Below are 17,811 nucleotides of genomic sequence, written 5' to 3'. Positions count from 1 at the left end.
TACACGGAGCATCAAGACAAAGCACATGTCATGTGTGGGTGGGAGCAAATGTAGTGAATGTAACACAACAACATTGGTGGGTAAGCTTCAGGATACTATCCAACCCAGACCAGCCCTTAGGCATCTTCCTTCCGTCTTTTTCTTCCCTCGCTGCAGACAACCCTCCCCACGCCCCTCCCCCCTGCTACAAGAGGGCGGGCGGTGCCATATACAATGACGAAGCCTACTTAGTCGAACAACCAGAATAGCGAAAAAGGGACCCCCATCGTTACTTGCGTTCCCGAATTTCCCCACCCTCCGTTCCCCCAACCCCCCCCCCTCCAAAAAAAACCTTCATCAGTCGGGGAGGGAGGTCCTGCAGCGATAACTACCTATCCAGTGATGTAACCCATATCCATCCATCCCTGTTCCCATTACATGGCAAAAACCAAACAGAGACCCCTAGTAGGTAGTCTTCCCAGGGGTTATCGGTGCCATGCCCTTTGAAAAAGTGAAGAAAAAGAAAGTAAAAAAACAAAATCTCTCGCAATAATGCAATGCTGAAAAGAAGGTATCGAAAAAGAAGAAACCGAGAAAAAGAAAAGAGTCCACTTCTCGAGGAGGTCGTCTAAAACATCCAAGTAAACGACTCCTTGACCTCAAACCCAACAGAGTACCTAATCACCATGTCAGCTCCATGTCAAACACAAAACAGTAAAAATGAAAGGGGGGAGATCAAAACATACTTGACATCCTCCGCGCTCGCCGCCACAAGCACCTCAAACCTCCCCTCCTCAGCAATCCACCTCCCCAAACTCGTGTCGAAATACCCAACCGCATACTTATCCAGCCCTATCCTCAAATGCTTCGTCTCCCCAGCCTCCAACTCCACCTTTTCAAACGCCGCCAGCTCCTTCTCCGGCCTTGGCAACCTGCTCTTCTCATCCCTCACATAGATCTGCACCGTCTCCAACCCGGCAACGTCACCGATGTTGCTAACCGCGACAGTAAGCTCGATGGTGTTGTCGGGGGTGAGGACCTTGGAGCTGAGGGAGGGACGCCCGTATTCAAAGGTGGTGTAAGACAACCCGTGACCAAAGGGGAACAAAGGAGCAATCTTTGTCCGGTCGTAGTGCCGGTAGCCAATGTAGAGACCCTCGCCGTAAACGACCTCGAGGTTCTCGCCCGGCCAGTTGTGGTAGGCGGGCGTGTCTTGGAGGCGTTTGGGAAAGGTGCACTGATGATTTCGTTAGCAACATACTCGCTCGCATATATATGGTGATGAATAGGGGGTAGAAACCTACAGGCAACTTCCCACTAGGATTCTTCAACCCAAACAGCGCATCAGCCAGCGCATTTCCCGCCTCCTGCCCCTGATACCAAGCCTGGATAATGGCAGGCACCCTATCAGCCCAAGGCATCGTCACCGGTGACCCGGACTGGTTCACCACAACTGTGTTCGGGTTCGCTTTGACAATAGCCTCCACAAGACGATCCTGGCTCCCATCAGAAGGCAGGTCCATAGTCTGACGATCATACCCCTCAGACTCCCACTCGGCATCCAGACCAACGATAACAACAGCGACATCGGCAGCCTTGGCAGCATCGACCGCTTCCTGGAGGTAGTCAACCTGGTCTTCCTCCTTGAAGCCGATGCGACAACCACCGTACTTGTGCGTCATGTTGAACTGCTTTTGCTTGGCAATAGGCCGGAGCTCGTTGGTCATCTCGACGCGAAGCTCCACCGGTCTGCCGGCCTCCATCTGAACCTCGACGAGATAGTCGACAGACCCATCAAACATGGCCTCCCCTTCCTCTGTCCAGTCCCAAAGATCAAGCGCAAGTCGACCATTGACAAAGAGCTTGCCTGGGCCGACAGACATGAACGAGATGGTGTGCTTGCCAGTAGTAGTCGGCGTGAGATGGGTCGTGGCGATAGCCGACCATTCCGGGCCAACCTGAGCCAGAGGCGCCGAATCCCAAAGGAACAAGTCAGTGTTGCTCCGCCTCTGGGTGACAACAGGCTGGCCTTGGAACTGATCTCCCTTGTACCACTCGATTGTCACACCCTGCTTCCCAGTCCTATCGCTGCAGTAAGGAGATGCCACAGGGAGCCACTTGTGAATGTGACATCCCTGAGCATAAGTGACAGGCTGTTGAGCAACCCTTCGGATGCTATCAAGGGGAAGGGTGTTGTAGTAAGGGTTAAGACTGGCGCTTCCACCACCGCCAGCGATGGCCCTGTTGGCGTTAGGACCAATGACAGCAACCTTGGCCGTCTTGGGGTTGATAGGCAGAATAGACCTCTCGTTCTTGAGAAGTGCAAGACCCTGAACGCCCGCCTCGCGGATAAGCTCTCTTGTCTCGTGCCGATCATCCTCGCGTTCCTCTGCTTCAGCAGTCATATCGCTGCCCTTGACGCGCTCGACAAGGGTAAGCACATTCTCGGCTGCTCGGTCAACATCAGCCTCGGTGAGCTTGCCATCCTTGATAGCCTCGAGCACCTTTTCAAAGCGCCATTTGGTCGAGTAGGGGAACTCGATGTCACACCCATGCTTGACAGATTCCGCCGTAGAGTTGGTGCCGCCCCAGTCCGAGATGACGGCTCTGCAGGAGGGGTCGGTCAGTTGATCGTGCTCGCTTATCGCTTGGCTCCGATAATCAAAGTTGCCACTCACCCGTCAAATTGCCATTCTCCACGGAGAATATCTTTGAGGAGATGCTCGTTCATATCGGCATGAACACCGTTCACCAGATTGTATGAGGACATGACAGCCCATGGCTTGGCCTCGCGGACCGCGATCTCGAAGGGACGGAGGTAGATCTCGCGAAGAGGCCTCTCAGCAATCTTGGAGTCGATTGTCAACCGGTGGGTTTCCTGTTCGTTGCCAACAAAGTCTAGATCTGGTCAGTTTCAGTCTCCAATATTGCTGAATATGTAAATACTGACGCTTGACGGTAGCAGCCACTCCATTCTCCTGAAGACCTTGAATGTACTGAGCAGCAAGCTTGCCAGTCAAAAGGGGGTCTTCAGAGAAAGATTCAAAGTTCCTTCCACCAAGTGGGTGTCTGTGCATGCACACAGTAGGTGCAAGCAGTATGTTGGCCTGACGAGCCTTCGCCTCCTCAGCAAGGTGCTGACCGACCTGACGGAGGATGTCCTTGTTCCACGTTGCTGCCAGCGAGATGCCGCAGGGGAAGAGGGCTGCCTGCCAACAGTGTTAGCGCAACAGCGAGGGAGACAACCAACCCCAGGGGCGTTAGCCTACCTTTGTTCCACCCACGAAAATGCCACCACGAGCACCATTGGGCCCGTCACTGGTCTTCACTGCAGGAATGTTCTTCTCCGGAATCGACTTGGTTCTCCAAAAGTCTGCGGCGGTTAGCAAGGAGACCTGTTCGACGTCAGCATAAAGTCCTCTCGCTGGAAACCTGGTAGACCCCACCTTCTCCTCAAGGGTCAAGGTCGAAAGTTTCTTCCTCGCCAGCTCCCGCTTCTCCTTGACGGGAGCTAAGGTAGCGTGGTGCCGAAACGGGCTGTCCGGCGGTGAGAACTCAGTGTCCGGGGTCACATTGCTATCGACACTGCCGATGGGAGAGGCATTGGGGTCTTCAATGCCTGGGCTGGTGGCCGGGCTGATTTCAAGGCTCCCCACGGGCGTGATGGTCGTCATCTTGGCTCTCTTCTTCTTCACTCTTCTGGAACCAAATGGGGAAAGGGACGGAAGCCACGCCAGCCTGGGAAAGGGGGTGGAACAAAGATGAGAGAGAGGTTCGAGATTGGGGATCGAGGCTTGAACTTATGAAAGATCAAGCTCGTATCATGCGTCGAAGAAAGTAGAGTCACAGCACGGCTGTCTACCTCGTTTATTCCCACTTGGGACAAACTGCAAAAGAGGGAGCACCGAATCGTATATAAGTCGGGCAACACCCTCAAGGGGATCAAGATGGCCGAGTCTCTTTCCCGAGCATTACCCGTGAGATATCGAAAACGGCTCAATGGGGGACCTCATGGGGCGTTATTACAAGGAAGAGGTTAGGTCCGTGGAGTACAAACGGAGTAGGGACCAGACTTGGGGGGGTGGTATCCCCGTGGGAGGGGGGGACACTCGGTTGATGAACCTTTGAGGAGACATCACAGCCAAAAGATACCGCTTGTATATGTCACGTCCTCGAGCAATGGCGGGCGTGTGAGAGCAAGGCACCCAGGTCCAACCAGGGATGTCCGAACGGCGCCGCAGCGTGGGGAGTGTGAGTGGAAACGGGAGTGAGAGATCAGGGCGGTCGCGTCACTTGATGGGACCTGTCCGTGATCTTTTTGATTGTTGCCCTCGGGTGAGAATAGCCATGTCGGTAGGAACGGACCGTATGAGCGGTAGCATTGTTTGCTATCCAGCTTAAAGGACAGGACGACCCGCAACGATTATTGCATAAGACGCTTGTTCTGACAGGCAGGCAGGCAGGCAGGGGGGATTTGGCCGAGTGGGGGGTGTAAACAACTGTGGGCTCCCTGGCAAGGCCAAGCCTGGGGCATCTTGAATCCCTGAACGATGCCAAGCAGCAGGAAACTGCGTGACTGTCCTTGGGATCGAGTTGACGACTTTTGTTGATATTGCCGCGATACACCGCAGCTAATTCCCCAGGAGACGCCGTTTTGAGGTCTAGACACAGCTGTTCTGCCACACCCTCCTGTTTTCATCGTGGTCAGCACGTGGCCAGCCCGTGTCATATGAAAATTGTGATAGAGAAAGTAAAGATTTTGAGACAAGGATGGAATTCCGTGCAACCTCGAGCTCACCAACCATACCCATGCCGCCGGGCGATGGGTTTCTAGGCTCCGCAGATCAGCCAGGCGGGAGGCAGGTAACGTGGCGACCATGACGGCTTTGCAACGGCGTCTCCAGACTTGATTGCTTGATCCCTGTCCATGCGGCGGTAGGTCCGTCTTGGTGTTGTGGTACTCCAAAAAAAAAATTCAGGTGTTGAATCAATAGCGAATGCCGCATTCTTACAACTCAATCATGAAGAAACAAATATGGTGTCGGTGAAGAGCCAGCCAACGCAAATATGATGAAAGCCCAACGATGACAAGCCGATAATAACAAGCGCCTGGCCGAAAGAAGTGGGGAGTCTTGGCTTGCCCATTAGTCAAAACTTCGAGAATAGTGTTGAAACAACAAACACAGAGGTCCAATTTTGACGATGATGGTTGCCGGCCACCAACCCCACGAGCTCTCCTCCTCTAATCTATGGCCTCTCGTATCTTTTTCAGACTGGTATGCTGGCATCCACAATCGAGTGCTGATCAATGGGGCATAATGATGGTGAAGCCGGCAACAAACGAGCCACTTACCGGCTGTGGGTTTGAGACTCGTTAGGGAGACAGAACACGACGAAACAGGGTAACGGGACGGAGCATGCAATCGGAAACCATCAACGGCGGTTTTGCGGAAACTGGGCGTTTTGCGGGGAAGGCAATTCCTGCTGGTTGAGGTCCTGGGTGGCCCGGTGCGGATGCGGTGAGGATTTCGCTTGGAACGGGACTCCGGGCCGGCATCCTCGCAGAAAGGCGGGCTGCAAGGCGGCGGATTGGTTGCTTGCGGAGGGCATGGCTCCTCTTGAGTAGGATGTGCGTGTGGTCCGCGGCAGCAGGTCACTGCCGCCCATTTTCATATAAATGGTGGTGATATCGAATATGAAGACCATCGACAGAATCCAGTATAAAGGGACGAAATGGCAATTTGCAGCTGATGCCCGTACCTTAGCGGCATGCATGCTTGTTAATGAAGGCACCGTCTGATCTCGATGGCCGACCAAGCGGTGGCGGTTGGCGGGTTGAAGTGCAGATGCCGTCTGAAGAGGGATGTATGTGTATCTAATCTTCCAGGATGTTGCGAATCCGGGAATCTCATCAATTGCATGGTCAGATGTCTCTGCCTGCCCATCGGAACGGCGAATCTGGTTTCCATGAACCAGAGATTGATACTTTACGAACAACAGCTGCTCGGTGCTAAGGTAGGAGGTTTTCGGGCTTCATTTCAAATCTGTTAGCTTTCTCTTCTTCTCAGACGGTGCCAGCCACCCGCATAAACGCATCCAAAGCTGTGAATATTCCAATGGCGAGGTTCAAGATGGGGAACCAGTGCCGGTCTTGGTCGGCGAAATACAACCACCTGCTGGGTCTGTTGCAGGAGCTAACGGCATCAAACCCGGTGGTCGGAGATTCAAGGTGTGATCCTTGGCAAGGCGCGCAGTTGTTGGTGGTTTGGTGTTCCTGGTGTGGAGGCTGTTTGTTTTCTCCGAGAGGTGACGACACGCTGCGAACCATAAGCGCAGACCACAGACGCAGTTTCAAGCACGACAGTCAAAGCTGAACAACAAATCGGAGAAAATTGCTGCTCAGGTATGTACAGTAGAACACCGTGAAGCCTTCGAGAAACAGTGGAATCCAGGTCCCTAGTAAAGCTTTGATCACTACTAAAACTCCTCTGGGGAAGCACAGACCACGATAAGATCTCGAAGCAGGGGCCGCTGCATAGTCCCGCTGTTCCGGATGTGGCTGCTTCGATCCCGATTATATCTCACTCACGTGTTTCGAGACTACCATCAACGACGTCGAAGTGTGGAGTGTGAACATGTCTGCGCCAATTTCCAATTATTATTCTCCAGCATGCCGAGCTACCAAGCCTCAGATCATCAATCATGAAGCCTTCCTGTCTTCCCGATCGGCCCGGTTTGGGGTTCCCGGCTCTCCGTCCAGCTTTACAGAGACCGTTGCATTTTTAAACCGTCCAACAATGGCCAACTGGTGGTTTCCGATACGGATAGTCCTGTTCTGATTCTTTCTGGCAATGAAATGCCAATCCCATCTGAAATCTTAGCACACATTCATGCAATAGCAGCCGTGCTATGTCTTCGTCGTCTCAAACAAGTCTTGTCCATTGGCTCGCCACCCCCTTTCGCCTACGCTGCGATACCGTTGGGCGGCTTTTGGACTGGTGGCTCCCATCTGCATGTTTTACCTGCTTGCTACCTTGTCGACAATCGGTCCCGTTGCATTCCGGCCTGTCTCTGCATGCGATTGTTCCGAATGGTGCCCTCCTCCAGCTTGACGGGTGCTCCTGGCGCACTGTCTGGATAATACTACCCCCCAGGAGAGCCTCATTTGGTAAAGGCCAATATTACTGGGTCACATGGACTTGGATATCTACCAAATGGAGGGAGGACCCCCGTCCAGAGGCATAGGAAACACCACAGGCGAGGCTGGCGCATATGGACGGCGGAATATAACCTTCCACCATCGCCGATTGATCAACTGGTGATCTTCTCCGTTTGGTGTTACGCCCCAGACTACCTGTCACACAGTTTTGCGGCACCATCTCCCGTCACAACCGGGAAGTGGGGAGCCTCGAGAGCTCGAGCTTCCTATCTTGACTTCGCGTTCAAGTTGACTTGGCTTCGTGTTGACTGAGCCCCTGGCCGTCGACAGTTTCATGCTAACCGCCCTTCACTTCGATTAGCCTCGAGGCTGAAGTGTCCCGTCCGGTAGCGAGGTGATCCTTCGAACAGCAGTCGACCCTGTTTATGCCAGGGGGCTTCTTGGAATGTTTATGCTTAAGAATTAGGGCTTCTAGCTTGTTTGTCCACGGTGGCAGCATCTACTAACTGAGCCCTATGCAGATAGCTGCAGTGCTACCTCGTGCATACCTTAGTTTCAAGTCGCTACGACTAGGAGTTATCCTGTCACCGAAGCTAGTCACGGCATGTTTGACCGGCGGTTGTGTGCGCTTTTAGGGAGCTCGGTAAGAGAGGCAAGTGAACTGCTATGGTTTATTGAAACTGACAACTAACGAGATGGTCTAGTCGATCTTCTCAGACCTCCCTAATATGTCCTTCTTCAGGCTCAAATCAAATCTAAAGATGGCTCGGAGAGCTGGGCCGAAGAATCTCTATCCCACAGAACTCAGTGGATTCATCCTTCAAAGCTGGTCGTCTGCTCCGGTCATGATGTTGACATTCTGATAAGATCTACGCCATTTAGGCTCTTTACAATCGCCACCACCATACCGCAGCAATACCCACTTCTCGTCTATAGTACCTGGAAGTGCCGTTTCTCAAGCCCGGGTAGGGGTCTGATCGGAAGCGAGATCCACTGTCGAATACTATACAATCTATGCTGTCGAAGCATGCCGGTGGGCCGACCTCGAAGCGACAATCCTCTCAGATGAGGAGATCTAGCCAGCACGCATGAGTGGTTGTTGCTGTACGATACGCCACCAACGAACGTATTGCCAACTGGACAACTCGCCAACGGCTTCACAACAAACCTTGACAGATCTCGGACGAAAGCTCGAGTTCATTGTTCATAGGTTGCAGCAAGGAAAATGAACGATCTACTGGAACACAGCGTCGACTACCTCCAAACCTCGTCGTTGACCCCTCGACGACTCCTGTCAACACGAGACTCGCCAGCAAGCGAGGGCGACGGCCTACTGTGGAGGCCACTCCATCTTAACCGCCCGATGTACGGGGCAACTTGAGGAAAGTGGGCAATGGCACCATGCGCCGCCGAACCGGCACCACGGTCGATTTGACGCCTTGAATCTCATATATCAGCTGCAGGCACTCTATTTGCGTGGTCTGACGCGTGGGTATGGTGCCGCTACCTCTTATCGCATCACCGGGTGCTCCGAGCCTTGAGTCTACAGCGCGGCAGTTGTAGCTGTCACAAATCTTGGAGCCACAAGGGCTAGCAGGATGCTGTCTTGGTCTGTGTTCAGACTGAACCCTGGTGTCCTGAGAACAGGCAGGTACCCAAATTGCAAGACGACCTGGGGAGCAAGGCGATCTGCTCAAGCGTTTGACTGGGTTTCTCGGTGAAACGGCACATCTGATATTTTCGCTCTCAGTCGTGGCGTTGAGCAAGCTGAGAGGACGACAGTTCGGTTAGCCACGCAAAGGTGTTATCGGCTCCTGGCGGGGACCGGTCGCTCTCACCATGATCGGGTCTGACGCTCACCACTTTGCATACCTTAAACGATGTCACAAGATCGTTCCAACTGCTCGCTCAGACCAATACAAGGGAACACGGAAGCCTTTTGGTACTTGCATTGATCCTGCCTGCCCTCTTGGAATGCTTGTCTTCCCCGACATGAAGAGCTCGGCTCTTTCTGTGGACCATTCAATCGGATTTTATCTGCAGAATCTGACATCTCGGGTAGGTATGTCTTGGGAGCTTGAGTGATGATATGCATTGGCACTCCTGTGTCAGTTCGGGAGAAGTCATCATGATTTTAGCACATGAGCTGCTCGCTTGACGTTCAGCACATGCATATAACACCATCAGAATTGTTCAACTAAGTGCACAAGCATAGAGAATGATGTTTTGAGCTGGGAGGGAACGGCACTGCTGTTCTAGTTAAATATCCTTCATGGTCAGACAGTATTAGCTATTATTCTATTCGATCAAAAGCAAAATATCTTCACCACTCCTAACCCTCACCACCAGCCCAGTGCGGAAATCCAAAACATCGTTGCAAGTCAGCACAGGCCAAGCATGGACCAAGCTCCCAAACCCCAGACCCACCTGTCCCCAGAATTGACCAATCATACCCCACCAAACATTCTCCTTTCCTGCTCAACCCCATCGTCAAACGAACCTCACTGCTCGTGAGCTCGAAACCTCGCCGGTGTTGTCGCCGACTTTTTCCCGCTCACCCGACCTTTCTCACCCTCAAACGTCGCCTATCGAGGGGTTTTTAACCCATTCCTTAAGGCGACAATTTTTTCTCTCAACATGCCCAGGCAGCAAATCCTCCGGGCCGGCGTCCTCGGGCGTCGTGCCCCGCCGTCGACGACAACAACCTCCGCCGCTACCCGCAGCTTCACCACCTCGGGCCCCCAACTCGCCGAAGAAGACAACAACAACAAGCCCACCCGTTCAATCTCCGCCGCAACAAGACTAACCAAGATCTCGACCGGCGCCGCCGTCAAACGCCCCCTCGACATCCGCACCCTCCGCGCCAACAACACCGGCCCCAGCGCCAGCCCTTTTGGGAAAGCCTCCTCTGCTAGTGGTGCTCCAACCGGGGCAAAAATTCTCAGTATCAAATCCCTTCGTCTACCTGCCCGGTACACTCCCGGTGGTAGAGCCGGGACTGTAGGACCGAGACCAAGCACTGGGTTTCGCTCCAACCAGCAACAACAACAACAACAACAAACTGGATTCCGTCGTGCTGGTCCCGGTGCGTGGGGGAGACAGTCAGGCAGTCGACCTGCCCGTCTAGGCGGGAAGTTTACCCGTGGTGCTGGTGGTAAGGGGGGAAACAAGCAAGCCAAGAAAGAAAAGCCCAAGGAGGCCAACGAAGGAAAGATGATTCTTTCCGAGGCGGAAAAGGCGGTTGTGGATCGGTACGAAAAAGGAGAAGTCGTGCCGTTTGTTCCTAAGCTGAGGAGGAAGGATCTGAGTGGTTACGGGGGTGGGCTTGCTACCTCTGCGCAGTGGGGGAAGGTGCAGAGTGTGATTCAGACTATGAGGCTTATGGGCGGGGGCCAGGCGTTCAACAGGGATAGTGGGGTTACGATGGATATCACTGCGGTTAGGAAGAGGGCGTTCAAGGAGGGGAAGCCAATTTTTTTCAACAGTCAGGGGGAGAGGGATTGGTTGGAAAAGGGGGAGAGGTTTTTTCCTAGACGGGCCCCGCTCAAGGCGAGGGAGGCGGTGTTGGATTTGGCTGTGTTGGGCAAGTACAAGGAGGTGGGGTATAAGGAGTTGGGGGATGTGAAGGGGTTGATTGAGAACTACACGGCGAGGACGTGGAGTTATAGGGGGGAGGACCAGAGGAGGTTTTTGGACAAGGTGATGAGTTTGTTGCCTGCTGAGGCGGCTAAGGGAAAGGGGGGTGCCCAGAAGAGGGCTTAAACAACAAAAGACAGTGAGGCTGTCGATGTAACATTAGGTATATTACTGTGATATGAATTTAGACTGAAAGAAATCTTTTGTGTAACTCGTCCTTTTTTTTTTGTGATGGCACATGAAACGCACACTGGTATACTTGAGATCCAACGCCTCGTATGGGCACCAACTATCTAACAAAACATCTACAACCTTTTTAAGACCCTGGTCGTCTATTTGGCCTTGGACTGGATAGCAGCCACGACCTCCTTCTCTTTATTCGCAACAACCTTCATCCTCTCATCTTGAAGCTTTTTCAACGCCTCCTTGATCTTGAACAAGTCATCTTTCAGCAACGACTTGTTCTTCTTGACATGGGTCTCTTGCTTGTGCGTTTCGTCTCTGAGCTTATTCCTCCACTCGGTGCAGAGATCCTTTGCCCTCTTGACCAGGTCGTCGACCTTTTCCGGCTCGACCGTCATGGTCAGCTCGAGGGGGTTCTCCTCATTTCTCTGGGGCTGCTGGTTGAAGTCTGGCGACTTGAGGACGGCCGAGATGATGGGCTTGACGGAGGCTTCCTCAAAGGCGAGGATGGACCACCGGCGGCCGCCTAGGGGGGCGACGGTGGCGAGCTCCTGGAGGCGGTACGTGACGGTGGACTTCTTGTCGAGGGAGACGGGGATGGCGCCGATGGACTCGACGTTGAAGCGGCCGGTGGGGGAGCGGAGGAGGGCGAGCTGGGAGGTGTAGTGGGATTCGGTCTTTTGGAAGAGGGCGATGAGGGGGTCGAGGTTGAAGGGGTCTTCGGCGGCTGCTGAGGGTTGGGCTTCTTGTTGCTGCTGCTGGGCTGGGGCACCGCCCTTTTCTTTTTTGTTGGATTTCTTGCCGCCTTTTTTGCCTCGGGGGTCGTCTTCTTCGGGTTCTTCTTCTTTGCGGTTACGTTTTGAGAGGGATGGGGAGTGAGAGAAAGACCGGAGGGGGAGGGTTTGTTGTGGGAGTTGTTGGGGGAGCCATGGTCTTTGAGCTTGAGGGAGGAGGATGCAGGGGGTGGTTCTTGGGGTTTCTGTTAGTGGAAAGTAAAGTCAATGGAGTCTTGGGAGGGACGTACCTGAGCACAGCAGCCGTCACGGTGCTGCGGACGAGGGAATTGGCCACTCTAAGTGAGTTCATTTTGTTTGGTATGGTCTGTGACACTTTCAGTTGCTCCACCTGTAGCTCTCAAGGTACCGTCTGATCTCAAGCTGGCGGGGAGTTGAGCTTTGGGTGCAACCACATTCACTGATAAGATAAGAGCTTGCCAAGATGCCGGCCGCTTCCGCTTGATCGTATCATAAAGTCAATTGCAGTCCACATCCACCAATCAAACAGGTTGCGTGGCCCAGTGGTTAAGGCATCTGCTTTACAATATCCCAGTATCGCAGAGGATCGCAGGTTCGATCCCTGCCGCGATCAATTTTTGACTTTTTTGGCTCCTATTGTGTTGCCATCTGTTTTGCCTCGACTGTCTGAACCTGTCTTGATTGTTTACTTACCTCTCAGCTTGACAGAGCTACATTTCATAGGTCTCCCACATGTCATAAATCACATTCCATCCTTAAAGTGTTGTTCAGAATACCTGTGAAACGACTCGAAGGATTTCCTCAATTGGATATCACCGACTATCGATTTTACTGTTTTCTTATCTTGCACTCTGAAAATGTCGTTTGCTTGCCCCAACATCATATCACTCCATTCAGATTTTTACGGGGTCGGAATGTCTTCGACATCTTCAGGACAGGCAAGCCCACGAGATACCTCCACGACGGACACACCTGATCACACCTTCGACGTACTACTTCCTACTCTCCAGGCTTAGCTCCAATTTATTTATGTTACAATCGCTCTTCAGACACAATCTATCAAAAAGCCTCCACTTTGTTAACTGACTTTCTTACTCGCTCGAACCCTGGTGGTGAATAACAAACACAACACCTACCTGCACTGTTGATACCAGAAGCCGGAAAGTGTTCAAGGTCACGTTGACTGGCTCTTCACCTTTGAACTGAAAAAGCCCATACCGTTCATTGGTTTAGATCAAGTACATGTCGGCAATGCTGCTGTCTCTCCAGAGCCTCGTCCCAACTTGCCGAAAGTTACACAACAGTCAAGATCTCGAAGAGGGAACAAACAACTACTGGGATACCGTTTCGTCAGGAGCTCTGCCGCCAGAGTCAAGAAGAAATTAAGCAGAGTCGTCTAGCAGGTTCAAGGCATGGATGAAGTTCATGGGGTAAAAAGATTGGAAGATGATCTATCGTCGTCATGTCAAACCTCCTCTTCTCAGTATGAAGTACATCCAATGTGTTTGAACATGGCTGGTGCAAGATATAACAGGGACTTCATTGTTGGATCCTACATATACACAACTGTGGAATATTCAATTTCATGTACTGCACCTACCTTCCAGATATCTCCCCGACTCAAACCTAGGCAGGTAGCTGCAATAACCCCCCTCCCAACACCAATTACCAACCCCAACCAACTCCAGTCCTATGTATACTCCCACAATTAACAATTACCACACTCCATAATCCCTTGCCCACCTAAAGCTGTTCAATACCCTCCACAAGCTGCTCCAACTCCTCCTCCCCCTTCTCCCCATTCATCAACCCCCCCAACAACCCCACCACCCCCTTTAGCCTCCTCTCCTTCACCCCCTCCTCCATCTCCCTACTCTTCACCCCCGCAACCTCCAACACCTGCTTCGGCAACCTCGCCAACCTCCCCACATTCAACCCATAACTCCGATGTGCCACCCCCTCGGCAACTTCATACAAAAACGTAACCTCCTCCTCCTGCCCATCCCCATCCCCCCCTCTCTCAACCCTAAACTTCATGTGCACACACCTCACCCTCCCATCCCCCAACCCCTCCGCCACCCTCGCCAGGTTTTGATAATGCGTGATAAACAACGTCAAACACCCCACCTCCTTAACCACATAATCCAGCACCGCATGCGCAATCGCCGCCCCGTCATGCGTCGACGTCCCCCTGCCCAGCTCATCCAGAATCACCAGGCTCCTCGGGGTGGCGGAGCGGAGAATAGAAGCTGTTTCACTGACCTCAACCATAAAGGTTGATTCCCCCGCAAAGAGGTTATCCCTCGCGCCCATGCGGGTGAAGATGGCGTCGCAGGGGGTGAGCGTCATTTCTGTTGCGGGGACGTAGCTCCCCACCTGAGCAAGCAAAACGAGGAGCGCGACGGAGCGAACGTAGGAGGATTTACCGCCCATGTTGGGGCCTGTGATCAGTTGGGCCAACGGGGCAGGCGAGGACAGGGAGGTGGTGAAGGGGATGTAAGGAGTGGAAAGGGTGTGTTCTGCTATGGGGTGGCGGCCTTCGACGATGGAAATCGAAGGGGGGGCCGTGATGGGGAGGAAGTTGGGTTTGGAGTAGCCTGGTAGGGAGGCTACCTGGGAGAGGGACAAAAGACAGTCCAATGTGGCGAGAGAGGAGACGGCGTCGCGGAGTGGTTGATACTCCGCCGCGAGAGACGAGAGAAGAGCCGAAAAGGCGGCATCACAGGCGGCGGCGAGGGCTTCGCGGTGCTGGTCACGCTCGCTGATGAGTTTGATCACCTCTGGGGTGTGGAACCGAGAGACCTTCTTGGTGCCAGAGATTTTGGCCCAAGAGGCGGGGACGTTTTTGAGGTCGGTGTTGGCTACCTCGATGAGGTATTCGATGCCGGAGACGGTGGTGTATTCCACCAAAACCTTCTTCTTGAGTTTGGCCGTGGCTTCTTTGCGGTAGGCATCGAGATCGGCCTCCACCGCCGCGATCCCCAGCTTGTGATCGGTGATGTCGTCTGTCTCCTCTTCCTCGCGGAAGAAGTTGTATTTGTCGTCTTTTCTGGCGGCTTGGGCGTTGATCTTGTCGAGGTAGGAGGTGACGATATCACCGATGGCAGGCAGAGAGAGAAGGGTCTCCTGGAGCAGGCTTGACTTGAAGCCTGTCTCTGCCGGAGACTTCACTCTGTGATACTCCATGGCGATTTTCTGGAGAATCTGAAGGGTTGACAGAAGCTCTGGCCTAGTGCACTTTCCGTAGTATATACGGATCAAGCTGCGCTCCAGATCGGCCTTGATCGAGGCCAGCATGCCGGTCAGCTTGCTGACCTGAATGGCAGACTGCTTCTCTAGAAGCTCTTCTACTGCAGTGACACGCTCTTCTAGACGCTGCTGGTCAAGCAATGGACGACCAATCCATTTTCTCAGCAGTCTCTGGCCGGGCCTGGTCTGAGTTTTGTCCAATGCCCACATCAGACTACCCTTTTCAGAGTGGTCCGTAGAGTTTCGGTAGACCTCGAGACTCTCAAGTGTTGTCCCGTTGACCAACATGTGCTGTCGTGTACTAAACGACTGAAAGTACTTGGTCAAACCAAAGATATGTTGCAGGCCATATTCAGTGAGATGGTTGATCATTGCTGACAGACAGATGGTGACTGACTCCGGCAGCTTCAAGACCTTCTCTAAAAGCGCTGCTGAGTTCTCGTCATCCTCTTTGGTCTTGTCAGCATAAAACTGGGTGACATGAGAGTGAGCCTCAGCAGCCATCGTCTTTGACTTGGGCACCCGCTCAACCCGACTTCGATCACCGAACACGTTGGTACGGCTGCCAGAAAGATGCTTGACAATTTTGTCGGAGGCCTTGGACAAATCACCGACAATGAGGAATTCGCAAGGCGAGATATGGAGCAACCGGGTCTCCATCTCGCGCCTCATGAAGCCATCTTCAAAGTCATCATAGATGATATCTCCGGTTGCAGGCTGTACGGCAATAATTCCGACTTGCACTTTCTCATCAGTGCCAGACCCCTTGGTCGGGGATTCAGTAAGACAAAGCAGATAGCCACCAGATGGAGCACCAGTGGCATCTCCCGGTTGATCCAACTCCCCTGTCTCGTCGATGTATGTGCCCTTGGTGTAGACATTGGTAAGTTTTCGGACGAATGGTGCGTTGCGATTGTCGCCGGCTTTCTTGAGGGCTGCAGTCTCAACTTGGCGGACAACACCAACTTTGTGACCAGCAGCAACAAGGCGTTTGGCGTGTACGTTTAGTCGGTGAACTGGCACGCTGGCAGAGGCAAATCGGTCGAGATGGGCTTCGGATGGATCTTGGCGAAAGGTCAGCATAACGATCGGAACACAACACATGCAAGTTGCACCTACGCTCATCGTATCTGAATTTGCCAGGAATGCACACAATGCTCAGCTCTTTGGCAGCTATCCGAGCATCCTCGCCAAAGAACTTGAACTTGTAACCAACTTCGACAATCAAGAGAGTATCCATGTGTTTCCTCTTGATATCGAGAAACTGGATTTCCATAGGCGTAAGCTTGCCAGTCTTGGCACCCTTCTTCTTGCCCTTGGTCGGTGGTGGTTCGTCCTCCTCAGCCTCATCCTCTCCTTCGGCGTCATCACCCTCCAGGCCTGGAGTAGAACTGTCTGGGGCACCATTGCGCCTCTTCATGTACGACATGCTGTCTGGATGGCCAAGCTTCTTGACAAACTTCTTGTGCAGCTCCTCCTTCTTCCGTCTCGTTGCCGCATCTTCGGTCTCGTCCTCGTCGCGTGCGCCAGTCTTTGAGGCGGACCCCGCATCGTAGACATATTTTCCGGTTCTGGATGAACTTGGGCCATTTCCAGCAGGAGGCGAGCTTGGAGGCTCCTGATTCTCGGACTCGTCATCGTCGTCAAGGACACGCTTGGCGCGTTTGGTCAAACGGCTAGACCTGGTAGTCTTTTCAGTCACATTCCCAGAGTCATTGTCCTCTTGGAGAGGTCGCTTGAACCTGGAGACTTGAGACGGTCCAGGGGCAGATGGCGAGGACGAGCGTCCAGCTTTGGAGTCGTCTTTGGCTGGCTTCTGGGCAGCCAACTTCTGCGACAAGCCATTGACAGTCTTTGGGGTGAAGAAACTCGTCAAGGATGACTGCTTCTTTTCGGATGGTTTCGAAGACCCAACCATGATGCCGCAGTGGATTTGGTCTGGTTGGCGATACTATGTGTAGTCGTTACGGTGATGTCACGGCGGCACCAGAAAGGGACGAATGACTCCACGGCAGACGCGTAGCCAAAATTTTGGACACGCGCACTGAAACGCGCCGCGCAATTGAGTGGTTGCATTGAAACGCGCCGTGCAATTGAATGGTTGCATCTGCAGCGAATTCACATGACCGCAACGTGGCCCGTGCTTAACCCCGCGCTTTTTCCAGCCTTCCCCTCAAACTCCGTCTGCCGCCCCCCCCGAGTTGGGCAGGGATGTCCCCGGCCATTGCCTTTTTTTCCCAACCATCACCCAAGCGGAAACAGTCGGGAAGAGACAACGGCATCACCGCTGCTTCTTCAACAACTCCTCGAGAGAGATGGCATGTTGATTCAAAAGAGGAGAACAGAAAATTCCAAATTCAATGCTCTCGGTGCCATGCCCGATATTAGGTAGGCATCGGGACCAAACTTTGCGGTTACAGTCAACAACACCCAAGGCTTATGCAGAGAGGCCTAGACATCTCTTGGGCGGCCCTAGGACCTCAGGTGCCACCGGCGAACGGTGCCGTCCCGCCTATGCTTCCCTTATTTTGTCCTGGTGCCGCAAACCACCGTCGCTGTTTGGGAATAGTTCCACACCCAGATGCGACAGTTAATAATGGATTTCATGGATTTCATCTCTGCTCTCTGTCTCTGCGTCCCGGGCACCTGGGAATCGTGTTTGTCGTCCAAGTGATATCGTGTGTTTGATATCAACGCCTCTAGCCTCGGATGGCAGGGTGCATTATTTCCCTTCCGAGGTGACAATATTGGCGTGCTTCAAGACTTGTCTGCACGTCATTGGCTTCATTGGCTTCGTTGGCTTCAAGCATGATGTTACCGCCTCTTTTTGATCCATCGAGATATCAGGCC

General features: G+C 53.1%; 4 protein-coding genes and 1 non-coding gene across 5 annotated transcripts; 1 reads left to right on the top strand and 4 right to left on the bottom strand.

Moving 5' to 3' along the window:
- Positions 1-52: 52 nt before the first annotated feature.
- QC761_108840 (uncharacterized protein) lies at positions 53-6,432 on the bottom strand. The gene is made up of 8 exons (XM_062874168.1): positions 3,426-6,432; positions 3,249-3,374; positions 2,930-3,188; positions 2,658-2,883; positions 1,284-2,586; positions 726-1,216; positions 332-656; positions 53-141 (listed from the first exon to the last, which is right to left on the bottom strand). Exons 1-7 carry the CDS (start codon positions 3,651-3,653, stop codon positions 608-610), a joined length of 2,682 nt encoding a protein of 893 aa, XP_062737279.1. The 5' UTR covers positions 3,654-6,432; the 3' UTR covers positions 53-141; positions 332-607.
- A 3,343-nt stretch (positions 6,433-9,775) lies between these two features.
- On the top strand, positions 9,776-10,900 carry QC761_108830 (uncharacterized protein; the record flags this gene model as incomplete). Its single annotated transcript, XM_062874167.1, has 1 exon — positions 9,776-10,900. One exon carries the CDS (start codon positions 9,776-9,778, stop codon positions 10,898-10,900), a length of 1,125 nt encoding a protein of 374 aa, XP_062737278.1.
- A 15-nt stretch (positions 10,901-10,915) lies between these two features.
- On the bottom strand, positions 10,916-12,102 carry RRF1 (ribosome-recycling factor). The gene is made up of 2 exons (XM_062874166.1): positions 11,982-12,102; positions 10,916-11,926 (listed from the first exon to the last, which is right to left on the bottom strand). The coding sequence occupies exons 1-2, from the start codon at positions 12,041-12,043 to the stop codon at positions 11,107-11,109; spliced, it is 882 nt and encodes a 293-aa protein (XP_062737277.1). The 5' UTR covers positions 12,044-12,102; the 3' UTR covers positions 10,916-11,106.
- Positions 12,103-12,240: 138 nt separating this feature from the next.
- On the bottom strand, positions 12,241-12,325 carry QC761_0009760. Its single transcript has one exon. It is a non-coding gene; the product is annotated as a tRNA-Val (tRNA).
- Positions 12,326-13,455: 1,130 nt separating this feature from the next.
- MSH3 (Mismatch repair protein msh3) lies at positions 13,456-16,966 on the bottom strand (the record flags this gene model as incomplete). Its single annotated transcript, XM_062874165.1, has 2 exons — positions 16,081-16,966; positions 13,456-16,025 (listed from the first exon to the last, which is right to left on the bottom strand). The coding sequence occupies exons 1-2, from the start codon at positions 16,877-16,879 to the stop codon at positions 13,456-13,458; spliced, it is 3,369 nt and encodes a 1,122-aa protein (XP_062737276.1). The 5' UTR covers positions 16,880-16,966.
- Between the last annotated feature and the right edge of the window lie 845 nt (positions 16,967-17,811).

This window comes from Podospora bellae-mahoneyi (genome assembly GCF_035222275.1).
Source record: "Podospora bellae-mahoneyi strain CBS 112042 chromosome 1 map unlocalized CBS112042p_1, whole genome shotgun sequence".
NCBI lineage: Eukaryota > Fungi > Ascomycota > Sordariomycetes > Sordariales > Podosporaceae > Podospora > Podospora bellae-mahoneyi.
The sequence above is the reverse complement of the archived record's forward strand: the minus strand, read 5'-3'. Positions and strand labels throughout refer to the sequence as shown.

Bases quoted from the DNA above. Each gene is read 5' to 3' on its own strand.
- QC761_108840 (XM_062874168.1), bottom strand. From the start codon at position 3,653: ATGACGACCATCACGCCCGTGGGGAGCCTTGAAATCAGCCCGGCCACC. The intron at 2,587-2,657 runs GTGAGTGGCAAC...CCCCTCCTGCAG, and splicing joins GGAGAATGGCAATTTGACGG to AGCCGTCATCTCGGACTGGG. The intron at 1,217-1,283 runs GTAGGTTTCTAC...CGAAATCATCAG, and splicing joins ATCCTAGTGGGAAGTTGCCT to TGCACCTTTCCCAAACGCCT.
- RRF1 (XM_062874166.1), bottom strand. From the start codon at position 12,043: ATGAACTCACTTAGAGTGGCCAATTCCCTCGTCCGCAGCACCGTGACG. The intron at 11,927-11,981 runs GTACGTCCCTCC...AGAAACCCCAAG, and splicing joins GTGACGGCTGCTGTGCTCAG to AACCACCCCCTGCATCCTCC.